At 32.6% G+C, this 17,364-nt stretch overlaps 2 protein-coding genes across 2 annotated transcripts; both read left to right on the top strand.

The window, feature by feature from the left end:
- Nucleotides 1-110: 110 nt before the first annotated feature.
- LOC121121954 (Cofilin/actin-depolymerizing factor homolog tsr) lies at nucleotides 111-4,502 on the top strand. The gene is made up of 7 exons (XM_071889805.1): nucleotides 111-250; nucleotides 1,330-1,453; nucleotides 1,675-1,925; nucleotides 2,296-2,358; nucleotides 2,738-2,861; nucleotides 4,023-4,273; nucleotides 4,326-4,502. The coding sequence occupies exons 1-7, from the start codon at nucleotides 248-250 to the stop codon at nucleotides 4,392-4,394; spliced, it is 885 nt and encodes a 294-aa protein (XP_071745906.1). The 5' UTR covers nucleotides 111-247; the 3' UTR covers nucleotides 4,395-4,502.
- Nucleotides 4,503-4,554: 52 nt separating this feature from the next.
- LOC121121953 (uncharacterized) lies at nucleotides 4,555-5,514 on the top strand. Its single transcript, XM_040716941.2, has 3 exons — nucleotides 4,555-4,793; nucleotides 4,845-4,936; nucleotides 5,033-5,514. Exons 1-3 carry the CDS (start codon nucleotides 4,645-4,647, stop codon nucleotides 5,263-5,265), a joined length of 474 nt encoding a protein of 157 aa, XP_040572875.1. The 5' UTR covers nucleotides 4,555-4,644; the 3' UTR covers nucleotides 5,266-5,514.
- The last annotated feature ends 11,850 nt before the right edge of the window (nucleotides 5,515-17,364 follow it).

Below are 17,364 nucleotides of genomic sequence, written 5' to 3'. Positions count from 1 at the left end.
ATGGCTAGATTGATATGGAAGAATAGAGATATAATTCAGCTATAGACGTGAATGATGTTCTCTTTGCCACACTGTCTTTTTCCGGTTCTTTATTTCTTCTTTTTTCCGTTTTTTATCTTCTTTTTTAACAGACCTCAGTTCTCTGTCTGTTCCATAGCGGCCGGTTGTATTGTATTCTCTTCTGGGACTTTATCATCCTTGTATTTTTGAATTGGTAATTTGAATTTGTCTTCCTCATCCGCTCGTCATGGTAAGAATCATTGTCTAATCATTTCATGTATGTGCATTGGTAATCCGATAGATATAAAGGTGATGGGTCTAATATTTAATTCACGGTGCCTTCCTCTCTCGGATTAGGATGTAGTGAATGAGGGAGGGAAGGTGTGTGCGTGACAGAGATGAAGGAAGGCGCCACTCCCAATGGGTGTTGGGGTGAACAACGACATACTAATATCGGTGATGGAAGGGGATATGTAACATAGGAAGGAGGAGGGGATCTGGAGAGGAGCCATGCCCTTAGAGAAGAAGTTGGAGCAGTGGCGGCGGCCTGTCTCCCCCCTCTTTCTTTCTCTCTCTCTCTCCCTCCCTCCCTTGTTCTTCTTTTCTTGTTCCCCTCCTCTTCTTGTTTCTTAATTCTCCTTCCCTTCCCGGTGTTTCTTGTCTTTTTTTTCTCTTTCTTTTTTCTCTTCCTTTCACTCTCGTCTCGTCCAATGAGAAGGTGAATGATCTTTCTCCTCCTTCTCTTCGTTGTTTAGTGAATTCAGGGCCAGTCGGTGACTCTCCTTACGTCAAGGGATTTTGGAGGTAATGGTGTGCTAATCAGAAATGGATTTCTCATGAGATCCTTGAACTAACCTCAGTTTGTACAGCTTTCGATGACTCATATATCTTTTTGAATGTATGTAGATCTATATATAATACTAGTAGAAAAGTTGTAGCAAGCGGTGGATGACTCATCCTCGTCTCCTTTTTCACGTATAGATATACATAGATCCAAATAACTCTCTCTTTTTCCCCCTTTTTATAACTCATTTTCAGTGTGTTTGATAATAATGATAATCCCCAATCTCCCGTCTCGGAGTAACCGCTTTTCCACCCCTTCCTTTTTTCTATTTGATTTATTTTGAGGAGCGATGCATTTAGAAAGCATGTGAGAGGGTCGTAGTAAGCCCACCATTTTGCTTTCATCCCCACCCCTTAAATCAGACAATGAAAGGAAGGGTGGTAGAAATAGTGGGTTTTCCTCCTGCTTTTCTATCTTTGTTTCTCTTCCTCTCTCTCTATATATATTTAAAATAAGACTAATTAAATTGATAATGACCATTTCAGGCTTCAGGAGTTGCAGTTGGGGATGAATGCAAAATCGTCTTTGAGAAAATCAAGAAGGCCAAAGAGAGCCGATTCATTGTTTTCTATATTGAAAATGAAAAAACTATCAAAGTCGAGTCTGTTGGTAAGTTAGTTTTTTGTTGTGACTGCAAGTCTATTGGCTTTCCTTGTGTGCATTTACTAATAATTCACTTACTATAAGTCCAAGATAACAAGCTGGGCTTTGTTTTGCTGATAAAGAATGGTATAAGAACTAGCACTCTAGGAAGTTTTCATGCAGTAACAGACTATTTTTATTTTTCGTGTAAATTTGATTTCATTGCTCAAGTTTTATTTTTAATTAAGGTGCACGTGACGCCATATATGATGACTTCCTGCACGATTTGACTAAGGGAGGTGAGGGTGAATGTAGATACGGCCTTTATGATTTTGAATATGAACATCAATGTCAAGGGACCACAGAAACGAGCAAGAAACAAAAACTGTTTCTTATGAGTTGGTGTCCGGATACTGCAAAAATCAAACAAAAAATGTTGTATTCTTCTTCGTTTGACGCTTTGAAAAAATCCTTATTGGGAGTTCACAAATACATTCAGGTGAGCCTTTTATGTCTTATTGTTCAATGGGATTATCTTTTCAACTTAGATTTTAATATTTAAATCTGGGTTGATCACTAATTTGAAGTTACTAAGCATTGGATATAAGTTGAGCCATTTCAATTACAATTTGTCATAGAAAAAAAATACTAAGTAAATTTTAATATTTTATCAATTTGAAAGGACTTTTTTCGATCTTAAAGAACAACTTAATTTCTTGTTAAATTAACTGTAGATCTGATTTAAATGGGTTTTGCTTTCCGGGCTTTTGTGTTTTTCAATGCTTCTCTTTTCTATTATTTTAAAAGTAACAAATAGATTTTGATTATTCAATTATTAATATCCATTTTATCTTCTTTTTTTTTTGCAGGCAACTGACGCAGCCGAGGCTTCTAGAGAAAGTGTCGAAGATAAACTTCGTTCTACGGATAGGGCCTAATAAAAAGTTTTCCAATATTTCATCCAAATTTCAAGTCCCTGGGAAAACTTATTCCCCCTCCCTTGTCCTGTTATTTTTTTTTAAATTCCTTTTTATTTAATTAAAATGAACTGATCCTATACAAAAGCATTTGGTTTGTTTCACCCGGGATATAGGCTGAGGAATGTCCCTCTTACCCGTTTTATGAGTTGCGGAAAATAAATAAAAGTATTTTTATGTATTTGTAAAAATGTCATGATATCCAAAATATCTTTAAGAATTTGTAATATCAACTTTTTTCTATCGGATTAACATACATGTTTATTATTTGAGTTTACTGTTTGATATTATTAACTTGTGTATTTTCTCTATTCATAAACATCGGCACTATTAGGCATCTGGTGTATCTGTGTCTGAAGATGTTAAAGTGAAGTTTGATGAAATCAAGAAAAAGAAGAATCATCGTTATCTTATATTCTATATTAAAGACGAAAGAACCATCGCAGTTGAGAAAATCGGTAGATATGATGTGTGATGTGTTTGATTTTTACTTGTGTTAATATTAACAGATTTTCCCTCACTAACATTTTGACTGCTTTAGTTTTATAATACAGCTTGAGTTGTTTTGAGTGATATTCATCGGCTAGAGATCCTATTACATCTTCATCTCAAATTACACGTTTGCATTGAAGTGCTTTGTTGTTCTTGAGTTAGAGTTTCTAACGTATTTTGTATTTTACCTTAAATGAGACAATAAATGTCATCAGCTAGTTGTTATTGAGCTTTTGTATGGTTTCTTGCGTGAAAAGTTTTAAGTTATATTAGATATAGATCTTCATCCTAGTCCTATTTTTGTAAAACGTCGTCTAGTATCAAATATTTCAGTTATAATCAATAATTCGAGTTTATAAATTTGGGATCTGTCTACTGACGGATCTTGTGTTACTTAGTTACGGTCTAAATTTTTGTATTTAATAATATGTAGTGGAATTTCGGTGGCTGTACCACAGTTACTTCTCTAATACCTGTAGCTCAGATAAATACTCGCTGATCATGAAAGTCTGTAGGATACAGATTCTTTCTTTCTACTATCCCATAGTTACAGCGGTTTCAAACCCTAAAAAAAATTTGGGCGAAAGATTAATTAGATTTATCAGTCATTCTCTTTTTTTAAAGTCTTGTCTGAGGGAGTTAACAAAATTATTGAAATGTTAGTTTTTCGTGGGACTTACCATTAGTGATATCTTCATTTTTTAAATTATTGTTTGTTCGTTAAACTTATTTGTGACCCCAAGCTCAAGTCCATAAATCTATGGAAACCGTTGTAGGCTAATGAGTGATTATATTGCTTGGATTTTTATTGACTGTCTCAAACCATAGTATATATATACTGTGATAGGGGTGTTAAATGGGTCGTTTTTGTCACAGGAGGGGAGTTGAGCAACTTAGTTCGATAACTGTTATCGCAGAAAAATAGTTGGGGCTCAGCCTCCCCCCTTTCCCCGTATTTCAGGATGTTAATAATTTCTAGTTTTTCACTGTTTTGACACTAGAATCTCCCAAAGGTAAGTTGTTTTCAGTTTTATTGAGTCCGTTTGATGAACTTAAGTGGGAATCTGCTTTGAATAATAAGATCATTAAATTATATGAATCTATAAAATGAGTGTTTCCTATTGTAGCTGGGAGAGACGCAACATACGATGCATTTTTGGCAGACATAATGATCTGCGGTCCAGAGGATTGTCGGTATGGGCTCTTCGATTTTGAATATGAGCATCAATGTCAAGGAACGACAGACAGTACCAAAAAAGAAAAATTATTGCTCATGTCCTGGTGTCCTGATACTGCTAAAATCAAAAAGAAAATGTTATATTCCTCTTCATTTGATGCATTGAAAAAGTGCTTAGTTGGTGTTCAAAAATATATACAGGTATATGATTCATTATAAACTTATTATTCTTTATTTTATTTTTCTTTCGAAGGCCACCGACGAGTCCGAAGCATCAGCTGAACAAGTTGAAGAAAAACTTAGAGCAACCGACAGGATTTAGAAGCTTAATTTTTATTTTCATCCTGATCAATATACTCACATTTATTAATGAAATTCTTGTATATTTTATATTTGGCTTGGAGACAATAATAAATATATAATTAATTTACGTTATAAGTTTTACTCCGGCCTTCTCTTAGCTGAAGAAAGCTATGAATCATAAAGGGGGGAGAGGCTGAAAATACTCTTTTAAGAAAGGAATGGGTGAAATCGATAAATTCAGGGGGGTTTAACACTTTTTGATCAGAGACATGGATGACGGGGCTATCATGTATGGACGCAGCAAATCCTTATCTCCTATTGTCAACAAAAAAACTAAAAGTCAACAAACATCAGTGAGGATGGTTGGGGATAATTATGATCTCCCAGGGAAGCCTTTAAATGTTCATCTCAAACATGTGTAAGACGTTTTTCACTCTTGAGAAAAATGTATGGATTTATTTAATTTCAGGGATGGGGATGAAAAGGCAAAAGAGTTGCTTGAAACTATTCGAAAAACTGTTGAAAATGTCTCAATTACTACTGAATTGGGAAAGGATCCTGGTAGGTATATCAACTCGGTATGATTTGTATAATTCATACCTTAATAACAATTATTTTTAAAATAGTCACAATTATTTTACTACACACTTCTTATAGATTGCTTTGAATACTTCTTGAATGAAAAAGTAGTGTACTCGAAGATACATTTAAGGGAATATCCAAATATCGTTGAAATGGTAGAAATGACTAAATGGGCAGCTCTAGGTAAAAGTCAGATGCATATGTTTCTTTGTAGCTTTGTGGAAGGTGGTGAACCAAATATGGTCAGAACGGATCGAAAGAATACCCCCGTAGCTAAGAGAGTTATACTTGCATGTACAATATCATAACTTCTATAAAAAATAAGTCAATTCTGAATCATTTTTGCTCAAAAATTAAAGTAACGACAATCATCCAATTTATTCATAAACGATTAAGATAATCCTCCTTCATTATTATTCTACTCTTTATGTTAACAATAATTGATCAAACCAAATTATTGATATTGTTATTTTTCATAAATATTATCTTTAGATTTTAATCATTAAACTCATTTTCAATGATTACGAATTAATAAATATGTGCATTATCAAAGATTATCTTTATATATATATATATATCATGATTCATGGGCCATGGGTTTCATTTAAAGAATTAGTACATTTTTTCATGGGTACACAGTACTCTATAACTTATTTAAATTAAAAAAAGTATAAGGCCAAAGATTTATAATTTATGTCTTTAATAGAAGAGGTGGGGACTTGAACTTGAGTTCATATTTTGAAGACTTGTGGCTTGACTTGATCTTACAATCAAAGATTCGCAACTCAACTTGGACTTAAAAACTTTTTTATACTGAACTTATGAAGAAAAGCCTTAACACTATGGACCTTATATTATAATTATGGATTTCTGAACTGGATTAAAATAGTCAATAGCTTGGACTTCTGAGAAAAACTTGAGACTTGATTTGGACTTTCATTATAGGGACTTTTTACCACCTCCGATTAATAGCGATAATTACGGTTGGTCTTTGATTAAAAAAAAAATAATAGAATGCATTTGTTTCATTATGATCACTCTAGGTATTAGAGTACAAGTATGAGGACTCGAGTCACAGTGACTTAACTCAAGTCGTTTTTCATAACTTGTGATTTGAAATAAACTTATTTTTCTTGAACTTGAGATTTCAATCCTCACATGTTATAATAAAATTCTAATAAACCGATTCGACTCACTTGACTTGTCTAAGAAAATAATACTTTTGACTAGATGGTCGGGACTTGAGACTTACTTGTTACTAGCACATGGGTGACTTGGTCCCATATCCGGTAGAGTGTACATAATTAAAATATTTATGTTACGATAGAGGAATTGAAGATATTCATGAATAGTTCCAAATGACTTCTATAAATATCTGGAGTGGTACTTACTGGGGATGTAACTGGGCAACCTCACTTGTGGGATAAATGCAATTTAAAAGAAAAATAAAGTAGCAGGTTCTTAGTGGATAGTTTGTACATTTTTGTTTCTTCTTTAATTACATCTAACATCATTAATTGTCTCTCTGTTATTTCTAATTTGCATGGCAAAATATTTCTACCCTATCATAAAATTTTTAAACTAAAATAATGATACTTTTCATTTGGAATAGGCACTTGTTTCAACTAATGCATAACATAATTTTTAATCAAAATTTCTTTATATTCCTATGGCAAAACAATAGTTTTTAATGGGTTACTTTATTCGATAAATTTAAGGATTTTTGAAAAAGTACATATTATGTAGATATTAAAAATATACTATAATAAATATCTCAGAAGGGTTAGTCGGATAAATCCTTAAATCCAGGGAAATAGAGTCATGAATATCGAAATGAAATACTTAAATTGGTTAATTATATTTTGGAGGGATAATGCATTTGTCAACTAATGCGTCGAACATTTACAGGTTTTAATTATGGTGGGTTCAAAGTTAGATTTTATCTACATTTATCTGAGTTATCCATACCCTCTATTCTTTGTGAGTGACGAGGGCAGGAGGGGTATAATAAATAGATCAGAGATCAGGGCAAGGTTAATAGTAATACAAAGCTACAATACAATAACGCTTTTCCAACTGATGTTTGACTTCTACCACGCTTTTTAATAGTGACGTCAAAGAGTATAATATACTGTTACTGTTAATCATATAATTTCTAGTATTATTGACTGGCTGGAGCCACCTCAAAATGGAGAAATAAAAATTAAAAAAATAGTCTCACCTCTAGAAAAAAATCCATTTAAGACCTTTATTTCTAAAAAAAAGGTTCATCAAGAAGAAAACAGATTTTCCTTTATAAAAAAAATTAATCATTTAAGTAAAAAAAAATTTTTTATCATCTCTTTTCTAAAAAAGGTCATTCGTTGTGAGAAAAAACCAAGCAACCCTCCCCCCCAAATAAAATCCTGGGACGCCCCTGGTAACGTTGTTATACTCTATGACGTCAAAATCTGTCTATTTTGCTAGACAGTTGGTACGGTACATCAAATTGAAAATTCTAGTAACTGATTCTGATGGTATAACCATGTATTTCTATTACCTTGGTTAAGGAGCTAATAATTAAATACATATTATATCTCTAATGACTGTAATTTGCTCGTGAATTATTAGCTTTCTTTTTATAATTCAAATCCAGACTGTTTGTGACAATCCTCATGATCTTATCCATGTCTCATCTAAATGGGTATAATGTCAATCTTGCCATAAAAACACAGTTTAGGTTAATTATACCAACATCTAATGCATTTTTTCTTATTTATGAAAAAAATCATGGTCCTGTCCTGAATGCATATGCGGACAGGACTTAGCACAAATGGAACTTCATAAGTTATAAAAGATTATTATTTTGTGATACATTTTATACAAGGCTCCGTGTACAGTTTTTGATAGTGGTGGGAGGGGCAGCGAATAATTATAGTGAAATCAAATCTCTTTTTTATTGCTATATGATCATTGAAAATTCTCAAAAAGTGGGGAAGCCCTGGCCAACCCTGTTGTGCGGCTCCTATATTCTTTCATCTTATTGAATGATCTACTTACAATAGACATATTCATCTCGACAAAGTTATGGATGAATAGAATATTTAATCATCGAAAAACAAACAGAAGCATCCTAAATCTCTCGAAATCATAACATGGTTGCATTTTTTTTTTTTTTTTTTTTTTTGTGCTTATAAAAATAATTATTAATATATTATATAATTATTAATATATATATCAAAACATTTACGAATATCAAGTTTATACTAATAAAACCATATTGATCATTCCACTGTTTCAGGCTTAGGAAAAATGCATTTATAATTAAAATAGATTATTAGAAGGAAAAATAGAATAAATGGATGCTAGATCCAAGTCAAATCACGTCAGTTGGTGGTAAGGTGACAAAGTGGAATATTTAGAAAATTAACAAAAAATAAATAATCATTAAATAAAATATATTTATTTTTGAAATTCTGCTCACTAAATACGTCAGGACCAAAATTACTGATATATAGATAATAATGAAAATCCAATGTATTTTTTAGCTTGCACATTTATTTTTTATTTTGAATTGGTAATCTGAAGAATGAATTTTCTTTTCCTCAGCTGTTGTCATTATTATTTAACTCCTGAGTGGTGAATTTCCTTGTCTACTTCCTTCAATTATATTCCAAACCTGATTGAAAATTCCTGTTTGCTCATAAAAGACAGATAGAAACCTTGAGGATTTGTTGTGGAGTTATAATTGTAAGTCCTTGTTGGACTCAGAGTAGAATTGAGAATCAACATCGGAGTAATTATTGGCAATGTTCTTATGGATTTCCTTCTCCCCTCCTTCTTTGTCGCAGCTGATTGTTGCTCCTCTAATGAAACATCATGACAAATAGGCTGCTCTCCTACAAACTATTCTTCAAATTGTCAGGATTACCATGTTGATTTTCCCCTTTTTTTAACAGGCCTAAAATAAACATATTTCATTACTATTTATAGAATGTATGTACTTACAGAAGAGTGAGTTACGGGAGAGCAGGACTAGTTGGCGCACTTTTCACCTTTTGGCATTTTACTCAGCTTCTAGAAAGGATATTGAGATCTAGCTGAGTTTTTTTTTATTTTAAAGTTCAAAACAATATGTAACTCTTTGACCAACAATTTCATAACAAAGTTAATATTAATTTATTTATAAAATGAATTTTAATGTTGCCAAATTGAAATTGAGCCAACTTGTCTCATCGATGAGGCAAAACTAAAGAAAAGTTTTGTTTCCACAGTTCAATTTTATAACCACATGGACCTGTGGTCATCTACATTTCTTTTTTTTAATGACACGCTAAGCCTTAGCTACACAAGCTGGTTACTACATTTTAATTTCTTAGTTAATTTCAAGTTGTCCCTCAGTTCTTAGATATTGAGCCCACACTCAAAATGGAGACGTCGACAAACATACAAACAATGCTATTTTAACATAGAATATAGATGTTTTCTCCTCAATAATTATTAATTAAATAAGAATCATAACAGACTTTAGAAAATATAAGCTTTATTTAGATTGTCATACAATAAAAAATTATACCCTACAAATCTACTAATCATATATACTAAATAAGATGATATAAATGTTGGGATAATATATTAAAAATCTACGAATCCAGCTTTCTTTCCCTTGACTTCCTAACGCTGAAAAATTTATCAAAGTGCACATTTTTTCAAAAGAACTTTGTTCTCGAATCTTTTTATTTTTCATTGAGCCACACTGAGCTGTATCAATTTGACTCAGTGGAAAAAAGAAAAGAAAAAAAGAACTCCTTACTCAAGTTCATTTATGGTTGGAATTTTTAACAATATACAAACATTTAAAGGTCATAAAAGCTATATTTTTTAATGAGGTGACAATGTCTTCATTGCCTTCGATAGTCTTGTGTTGTTTGACGAAAATCGTCGAATGAATTTCTCAATAAGTATATTAAATGTGTCCATGTTGTACTCAAATTCTGAATACTTTCTCACATTCTAAATCATCAATTTCTCTGAAAATAAAACTCCTTTTGAAAGAAATTAATTCCGTGATATAAAAGTTTTTGGTTTTTTATAGATAATTTATTAAACGATATTTTTGAAATCATCATAATAAAAAAAAAAATGAAAAGCTACAATTTACTAAAAGTAGCGTGCTTTTTCGGAACTTCCAAGACAGTTTCTTAAATTCAGAAAATGACTTTTTACTTGTAAGATTAATTTTTATATTTTGGTTCTATTTGCTTCCTTAGAAGTGTAAATCGACTCTGAATTATACTTCTAAGTATTAAAAGTGGCATTTCAGAAATTCTACTTTTTGACTAGTAAACCGAAGTAATAATTGTTGTGTTTGGAGAAGAAATATGAGCAGGAATTGACATTTTCAACTCTTCAGCACATATTCAATTGTTACTATAGATGTGAAAATTTTGAAATCCTTGCAATTGTAAAAACCATCCCTGAGAGAATGCCAATGCTAAATATGGTAACCTTGAGAGACATTACATATGTGCTGACATGGATCATTATCCATTATAGACTACAGTGTTACTTGAATGTTAATGAAATTTGAATTTTTAAAATAGGGAGGACGAAATCATATTATACAAAATCATAAAATATTTCATAAATAGAGTTGTATAAATGTATGATCTGCTTGTATACTAAAGAAAGAAACCCATTTATAACATGGCCACCCTAACAATTTAATAGGTTAGCTGTCATGAATGTTTATTAAATCAACTGCAAACAGCTGTGAGAGGAAGTAAATATAAACAAATCCCCAGTTTTTTTCTGATCACCGATCAATTTCGATATGGCGATATTATATCGCTTATCGCAGTATCACAATCGGTCCTGATCTTTATATCGCAACAGAAATAGCAAAACACATTATATCCGATCAATTTGTACAAAATTACATATCATGTAATATTGCTGTGGTTCTCAAGACCGGCCTTTGTCTAGAGAATGCTCTCGAGACTGTTTTTTACGGTTTTGGTCTCGTTTTGATCTCAACACATCAAAGTCTTGGTCTTAGTATTAAGTCTAATACACTTCGTCTTGGTCTCGGTCTTGATTTTCGTCTAAAACTGTATAACCTAGGTCTTGACTTGGTCTCAATCCTTATACATCTCGTGGGAATTGATTTTGGCCAACATTTATAAATAGCAGTGCCAGCAGCGAGTGTTTGTTCTCCAAGGCAAACAGATCCTAGACAGAGGGTGAGAGATGACAACTTTGAAAAGCAGTTCCTGTTAATGTCAAATAAAGAGCTAGACGAAAAATGATCTATGTAGATATTTTATTATTCGCCGGCAGACTATATTTTATTTTCTTTCTAGATATATTTTATTTTTTTACTATATTAAATATTTATAAATAAAATACAATTGAAAAATGTATATAAATCGTTTATTTAAGTTAAAAGGTGTATATATATACATATATAGATTTATAGAAATTGTATTTTTGAATATGATCGCAATTAAATTGATGGTATCGCTGATTGTAAATGGCACTGATCGTTATATCACTATATCGCAGTGAATTTCTGATCAGATCGTAATTTTTTCCCTCATCGGTTACAGGCCTGGTCAGATGTCGATCCTCAATTTTACTCTGAGTCTAGTGTGGGCTTACACTTATAGCTATCCAACAAATACTCTTTTTTTATTCATGAGAACATGTATTATTAATTGCTTTATACTTAAATGTCCTCTCTCCAGTTATCAGATTTGGAAAATGAATAAGATTGTTCAGTTTTCCAACTAGAAAAAAAAATCTTGTACACGTGTTTTAGGCCATATTTTATACAATTTTATTTATATAACTACTGGAAAGGAAAACAAATGTGCACATTTAAATACAAAGACCAGTCCAGCACTCTCTTTTTCTACGTGTTCAAAAATTAGAAATGATTAATTATTGGTATGAACAGTTTTTGGTCCAATATATGTAGTCATTAATAGTAGTAATTGGTAGTATAAAGAATGAATGTTCTTTTCCTTAGTAGTTGTCATTATTATTTAATTCCTGAGAAGTGAACTTCCTCTCCTAAATATATTCAATTATATTATAAACCTGTTTGAACGTTCGTGTGTGTTTATAAAAGACGGAGCCTAACCCTTAATTTAATTCAGAGTTATAATTGTAAGTCCTTGTTGGACTCAGAGTAGAATTGGGGATCGACATTGGAGTAATTCCTGCAAATTTCCTTGTTTATATCCTTTTCTCCTTCCTCTCTTGTCACAGCTGATTATAGTTGATCTAATGAAACGTCATGAGCATTATTCTTTTTCTCCTCTGAATCCAAGGACGCTCTTAATTCATATGGACTGCTCTCTTAGAATAAGAAACGTATGCAGGTATCAGAAGGTGGCCTAGATATTTAGCTTGTTTCATTTCGTATTGATAAAAAGTGATAACTACGAAGCTTTGTATCTTTTTACCTGGTGATCGAATCATCGTTACTTCGAAGAAGATGGGGCTGAAAATGCTGAGCCCCTGGAGCCCATTAGATATATTTTGGCACTCCCAAGAACCCTGGCATCAGTTTTCACAGATTCCCAGGCTTCAATGTGCCCCCTGATCAAGAGCTCCAATCAAAGTGGGAGATAGCCATTCCAAAATCATAAGTTAACAAAAAAAGCCAAGAGACAATTTAGACAATAACTAAGAATTCAAAAATCTGCAGCCTCCATTTTACAGATGAAGACTTCGTCTACATATTGCATGTAATGCTCCAGTCCGACAACATTGAAGAAATATTCGTTTGTAACAGACAACTCAACGGAGCCAACTACTACATCAGTGTCAGGCAAATCCTGGAAGCAGAAAAGAAGATCAAATAAAGTGCCTTGTGATATTCCACGACATGAACATCTGCTTGTGGCAGTCTCGGAAGAAAAACAAATTGACATGAGCAAGTTCATTGACATAATGAGCAAAGGAGAGTTGTCAACTCCATCAGACATGCTGTTCCTCACTTGTCTCTATACTCATTCTCTATTTACCTATGTTACCGACATACAAGAAGAAAAGGACTGCCTAATCAGAACACCAAATCCAAGAACTTCCTTTATTGCTATCTTCTTTGAAAAAATACAGGAGAGCTCTGAAATAGCAATTCAAGTCATTAAGATATAAACACGTACATAAAATTTACCAAATTTCCAGAGAAAAGTAACCTGACTTTTAGATCCTACTCTGGGAGCTAAGATAAAAAGCAAACACGGCAAAGTGATACCCCTACATATGTAGAACATGTTGCCAAAGTTTTCATATACATAATAGTTGGGCAATTTTTTTATTATTTTTGATCCATTTTTTGATTTGATTTATTTTGAATCTGAAATACACTAGCAATTACTTAAAATTATTTCCAAGTGTATTTCAGATTTTATTTTTTTAAAATCAAAATTGAGGTCATGAAAAATTAATGTATTCTAATTCTGACTTTTATTTTGGAATTTTCAGACTTCAAAATATTTAAGTACCAAATTTCAAGAGCTCTTTTGGATAAAAAAATATACAAGAAAAAGTAGCGTCCCGTAATTGGACATTAAAGCGACGTTGAAAATTTTGGTACAAAAAAGCACTGAGACAAGTATCTCATGAACGGCTCAGAAATATGTCCTGAAATTTGGCACACTTAATCTACTAATGAATTTAAGGTTGTGTGCCAAAAATCATCCAAATCTGAGAGGGTCAGGTGACATGCCCTCGCCGATTTGATATGGAATTACCCCTGTTTTTTTCAATTAAGGTCCAATGGCCTGTTTTGAGAAAATTTGTTAATTGCAGCTCTAGATCAAAACGAATGTTAATGTAGTGTGCGGCGTACCACTCTTACGCAAAATATAATACAGAAGAAACTCATTTTTTTATTGACTTTTGAAGCTGAAAAGTTTTAATAATTTGTACGTGAGCTAAATTTTGCACATGTTCTACTCATATATTTATCTTTCCAAGAATGTCCACTATGCGCCTAAGTACATCTTTTGGAAAATTCTCCCGTGGACCACGACTTTAAGCTTTTTCTAATTGATTATTATTAATTTTATGTGTAGAAATGTAACAGGAATTTGATGACTAATATATCCATTTAATGTACCTCTTGCTCTGAATGTGTCTCTTTTTAAACATCTAATGCTATGCAGGAAAACGAATTAAGTACTGTATGCATCTTTAAAATAGCTTTCCCTCTCATATTGAGGATAATCGGAATCAGTTATGAACGAAAGAGGGAATTGCCAATTCAATTGAAATTTGAAATTTCTATGAGTAGCAGATGGGAATCACGTGATGATGTGACGTCATCTATGAACGTAAACACACAGACTCCAACATATTGACATGAGCAGACGAGAAATAAAATTTAAATCTAGAAGATTTTGAGCAGATTATCTTCCGAAGGAATCCAAGTTGGCCCGTCATCCCTAATAGTTGTAGTATGAGTAAAAGTTTGTTCCAGTTTTGAGGATGTCCAACAGCAGCCAGGTTCCTGCTAAGAAATTCAGACTTCGTTCTGTTTGTGCTGTGAGCACATGCCGAAGTCCTCAAGAAATGAGTTTCCATAGACTTCCAAGGGAACCTCGACTACGAGATCTTTGGATGAAGGCATGTGGTCGTAAGACCCCTGTTACTGCCAATGCCAGGATATGTGGACTTCATTTTCGGCCACAAGATTTTGTTCGAGATTTGCGATCCGAACTCCTGGGCTGTAGACACATACGGAGACTCCAGCCCTATGCTATTCCAACCATCAACTTACCCGAGGGAGTTCAAATGGAAGAGCAGCATGCAAATACTATTATACCTCAATACGATATCTCCAATATCCATAACTATGCAGAGACTACAAATATCAAGACCCTGGAGTTAACATCGTCAGACAGATGTATGTTTTTATAATTGTCTCTTGTCCTTATTTCTGATACTTAAATATATTTATATTTATTTTTATAGTGTCATTTCAATCCAGTCCTGGGAACGAAATCATTCAGGAAGAAGAAGAGGATTTTATGGATAGTTCCGATTCTCAATTAGAGGAAACCATCATTCATATAACGCCAGAGACGGAGTCATCTCCTTTGCATGTTGGTGTGGTTAATATCCCCTACGATAAAAAAGAAATCACCAAAATCTTAGTTCTAAAGTCAATTTCTGAAGAAGCCTTCAATTATTTGTGCAATAGGGGAATGATTCATAATCCTCTGGAAAGTCATCAAAATAAGTGGATGAAAACGTTTAGAACGCATCAAGGTGTTCAAATTGACACACTCGATGTTATAGAGGAACGAATTAGAGCTTATACTGAATCAAAAGATCGACTTTGTATTTTAGGTATAGATGAAATACCTGTAAGAAAAGGATCTGAGGAAGTCGTAACGGTTGGATTTGCTCGTGGTCTCTTTAAAAATTGGAAACAACCTGTATATTTTAATGAGACTAAAACGGACCACGAAGAAATCAAGATATTAATAAGAGAATTGGAGAAGAGAGGACTCAATATTTGCGCTTTAGTTTTTCCTCCTGAAAGTCTTTCAAGTTGTATTTCGGGATTTGGATTTGATTCAAACACGTTCTCCTTTCCAAATCCTCACCATCCTGATAAAACTATATTTGCCTTTCCAGATTCATGTCGAATCCTTCAATTGATTCGAAATGAAATTTTGACAAGGGAAATAACTGTATATAATAAAATGGTCAACGTAAAAGACTTTAAAAAAATCCTTAAGCAATGTGATCATTTGACTTCAGAACATTTAGACGAAGAAGAGCAAAGATTTTCATACGCAGCTCAGTTGTTGTCATGGTCTAGCTCAAAAGCTCTTGCTAATTGTGGCAAAAAGAAACAATCATATCTAGTTAAGGTTTTAAATGATTGGTTTGATGTAATGAACAGCTCTGAGAATAGACCACCTCTCTATGGAGATCGTCTCAGTGTTCAATCCAAGTCCTTAGCCAATTTACTCAAATTACTTCCCAAAGTGTCTTTTGTAAAAAATGATCTTAAACCCGGTCCAAAAAGCATGAAGCCCACCTCCATTGGGCTGTCTCTCGTCATATCTATACAATCAACGGAAGCCCTTTATACATATATACAGACTCAATATAAGGCTAGAAGTTTTAGCACTGGAAAATTAAGTCTAGAATTTATTGAAGATATGATTGGACCCAGTTTCATCCACGGATCTCAACATCTCTCTGTATTTCATCGATTCAGAATGTTGCAATTTCTTGGACCAGATAAGGATGCTAATATAAGAGACAATGATATGATCCCTACACAACAAGCTTTCAACGCAATGGACATAAAAATAAATTTGACCCCTTATTTAGAAAAGAATGGAGACTCTGACGAGGAATATGAAGTTCAACAAGAAGAATATATTTTTTAACTTTATATATACGCGAGGGTCTTTGTATTTACTAACGTTTATAGAAATTATTCAAATTAACTATATTTTGTTCAAAAAAAATGTATAAGACAACATATTTATTTATTGGAATATAATGAGTATAACTATTGGTCACTATATGTATTAAATGGTGTAATTTGTAATGAAGAAAAAAATGTAGTAATATTTTATTTATGAAATACATTCAAAAATAATATTTTCTTATGAACTCCTTTGTTTTATTTATTTCTATTGATCAGGCATAAATTGTTTAACATCCTAGGTACTCTATGGCACTATGATTAGGGAGTGGTGTTTAAAATAAATTTCAATGATAGTTCTAATTTTCGGGCACAAGAGGATATTTTAAGCAATCTAAAAAAAAACAATTTTAAATTTCCGGTAAAAAAAACAAAACAAAAAAAACACTATCCCTTTGTTTTTTTAGACATATTTATCAAGTATTTAAACTGTCGATTATAAATTTTATTTATTCGATGAATTAAGATAAAATTGGAACTACAAGGTCCACACTACTGGTGGTGCAATGGAAGACTCACTGGTGGGATTACCTATGATTTCTCTCTTCTTTGCAATTTATATAGTAACGAAAAATCTTTTTGGAAATAGCTAATATTAATACACAAAGTATATTTTAGCTTAGACGTAGGCTAAAAAATAAATACATATATCGCGTTCCTGACCACCCTCATGAGCTAACACTAAATAATTAAATTCATTCATATAAGTTTGAACAAAATTTAGCATGGGGATTCACCCATGTGTCGTGATTATGTAGCTTTATTTTTATGAGTGTGGCAAAAAAAGTTTTTCTAGCATTGCCATTTGAGGGAGTTGATTTTATATAAATGTATGTTCAGCAATTTTGCATGGAATCTTCCCTTTGATTAGCAACGTCCACAAATGTTTGATACAATGAATTAATACTTTAAATGGAGGGAACGCTATCTTGATTTAAAAAAACAAAAAAATCCTTGAGATATC

This window comes from Lepeophtheirus salmonis, chromosome 7, assembly GCF_016086655.4.
Source record: "Lepeophtheirus salmonis chromosome 7, UVic_Lsal_1.4, whole genome shotgun sequence".
Classification (NCBI taxonomy): domain Eukaryota; kingdom Metazoa; phylum Arthropoda; class Copepoda; order Siphonostomatoida; family Caligidae; genus Lepeophtheirus; species Lepeophtheirus salmonis.
This window is presented reverse-complemented; position numbering and strand designations above follow the sequence as displayed.

Bases quoted from the DNA above. Each gene is read 5' to 3' on its own strand.
- LOC121121954 (XM_071889805.1), top strand. The intron at 2,359-2,737 runs GCCTAATAAAAA...CGGCACTATTAG, and splicing joins AACTTCGTTCTACGGATAGG to GCATCTGGTGTATCTGTGTC. The intron at 4,274-4,325 runs GTATATGATTCA...TTTCTTTCGAAG, and splicing joins GTGTTCAAAAATATATACAG to GCCACCGACGAGTCCGAAGC.
- LOC121121953 (XM_040716941.2), top strand. From the start codon at position 4,645: ATGGATGACGGGGCTATCATGTATGGACGCAGCAAATCCTTATCTCCT. The intron at 4,794-4,844 runs GTAAGACGTTTT...ATTTAATTTCAG, and splicing joins AATGTTCATCTCAAACATGT to GGATGGGGATGAAAAGGCAA. The intron at 4,937-5,032 runs GTAGGTATATCA...CACTTCTTATAG, and splicing joins TGAATTGGGAAAGGATCCTG to ATTGCTTTGAATACTTCTTG.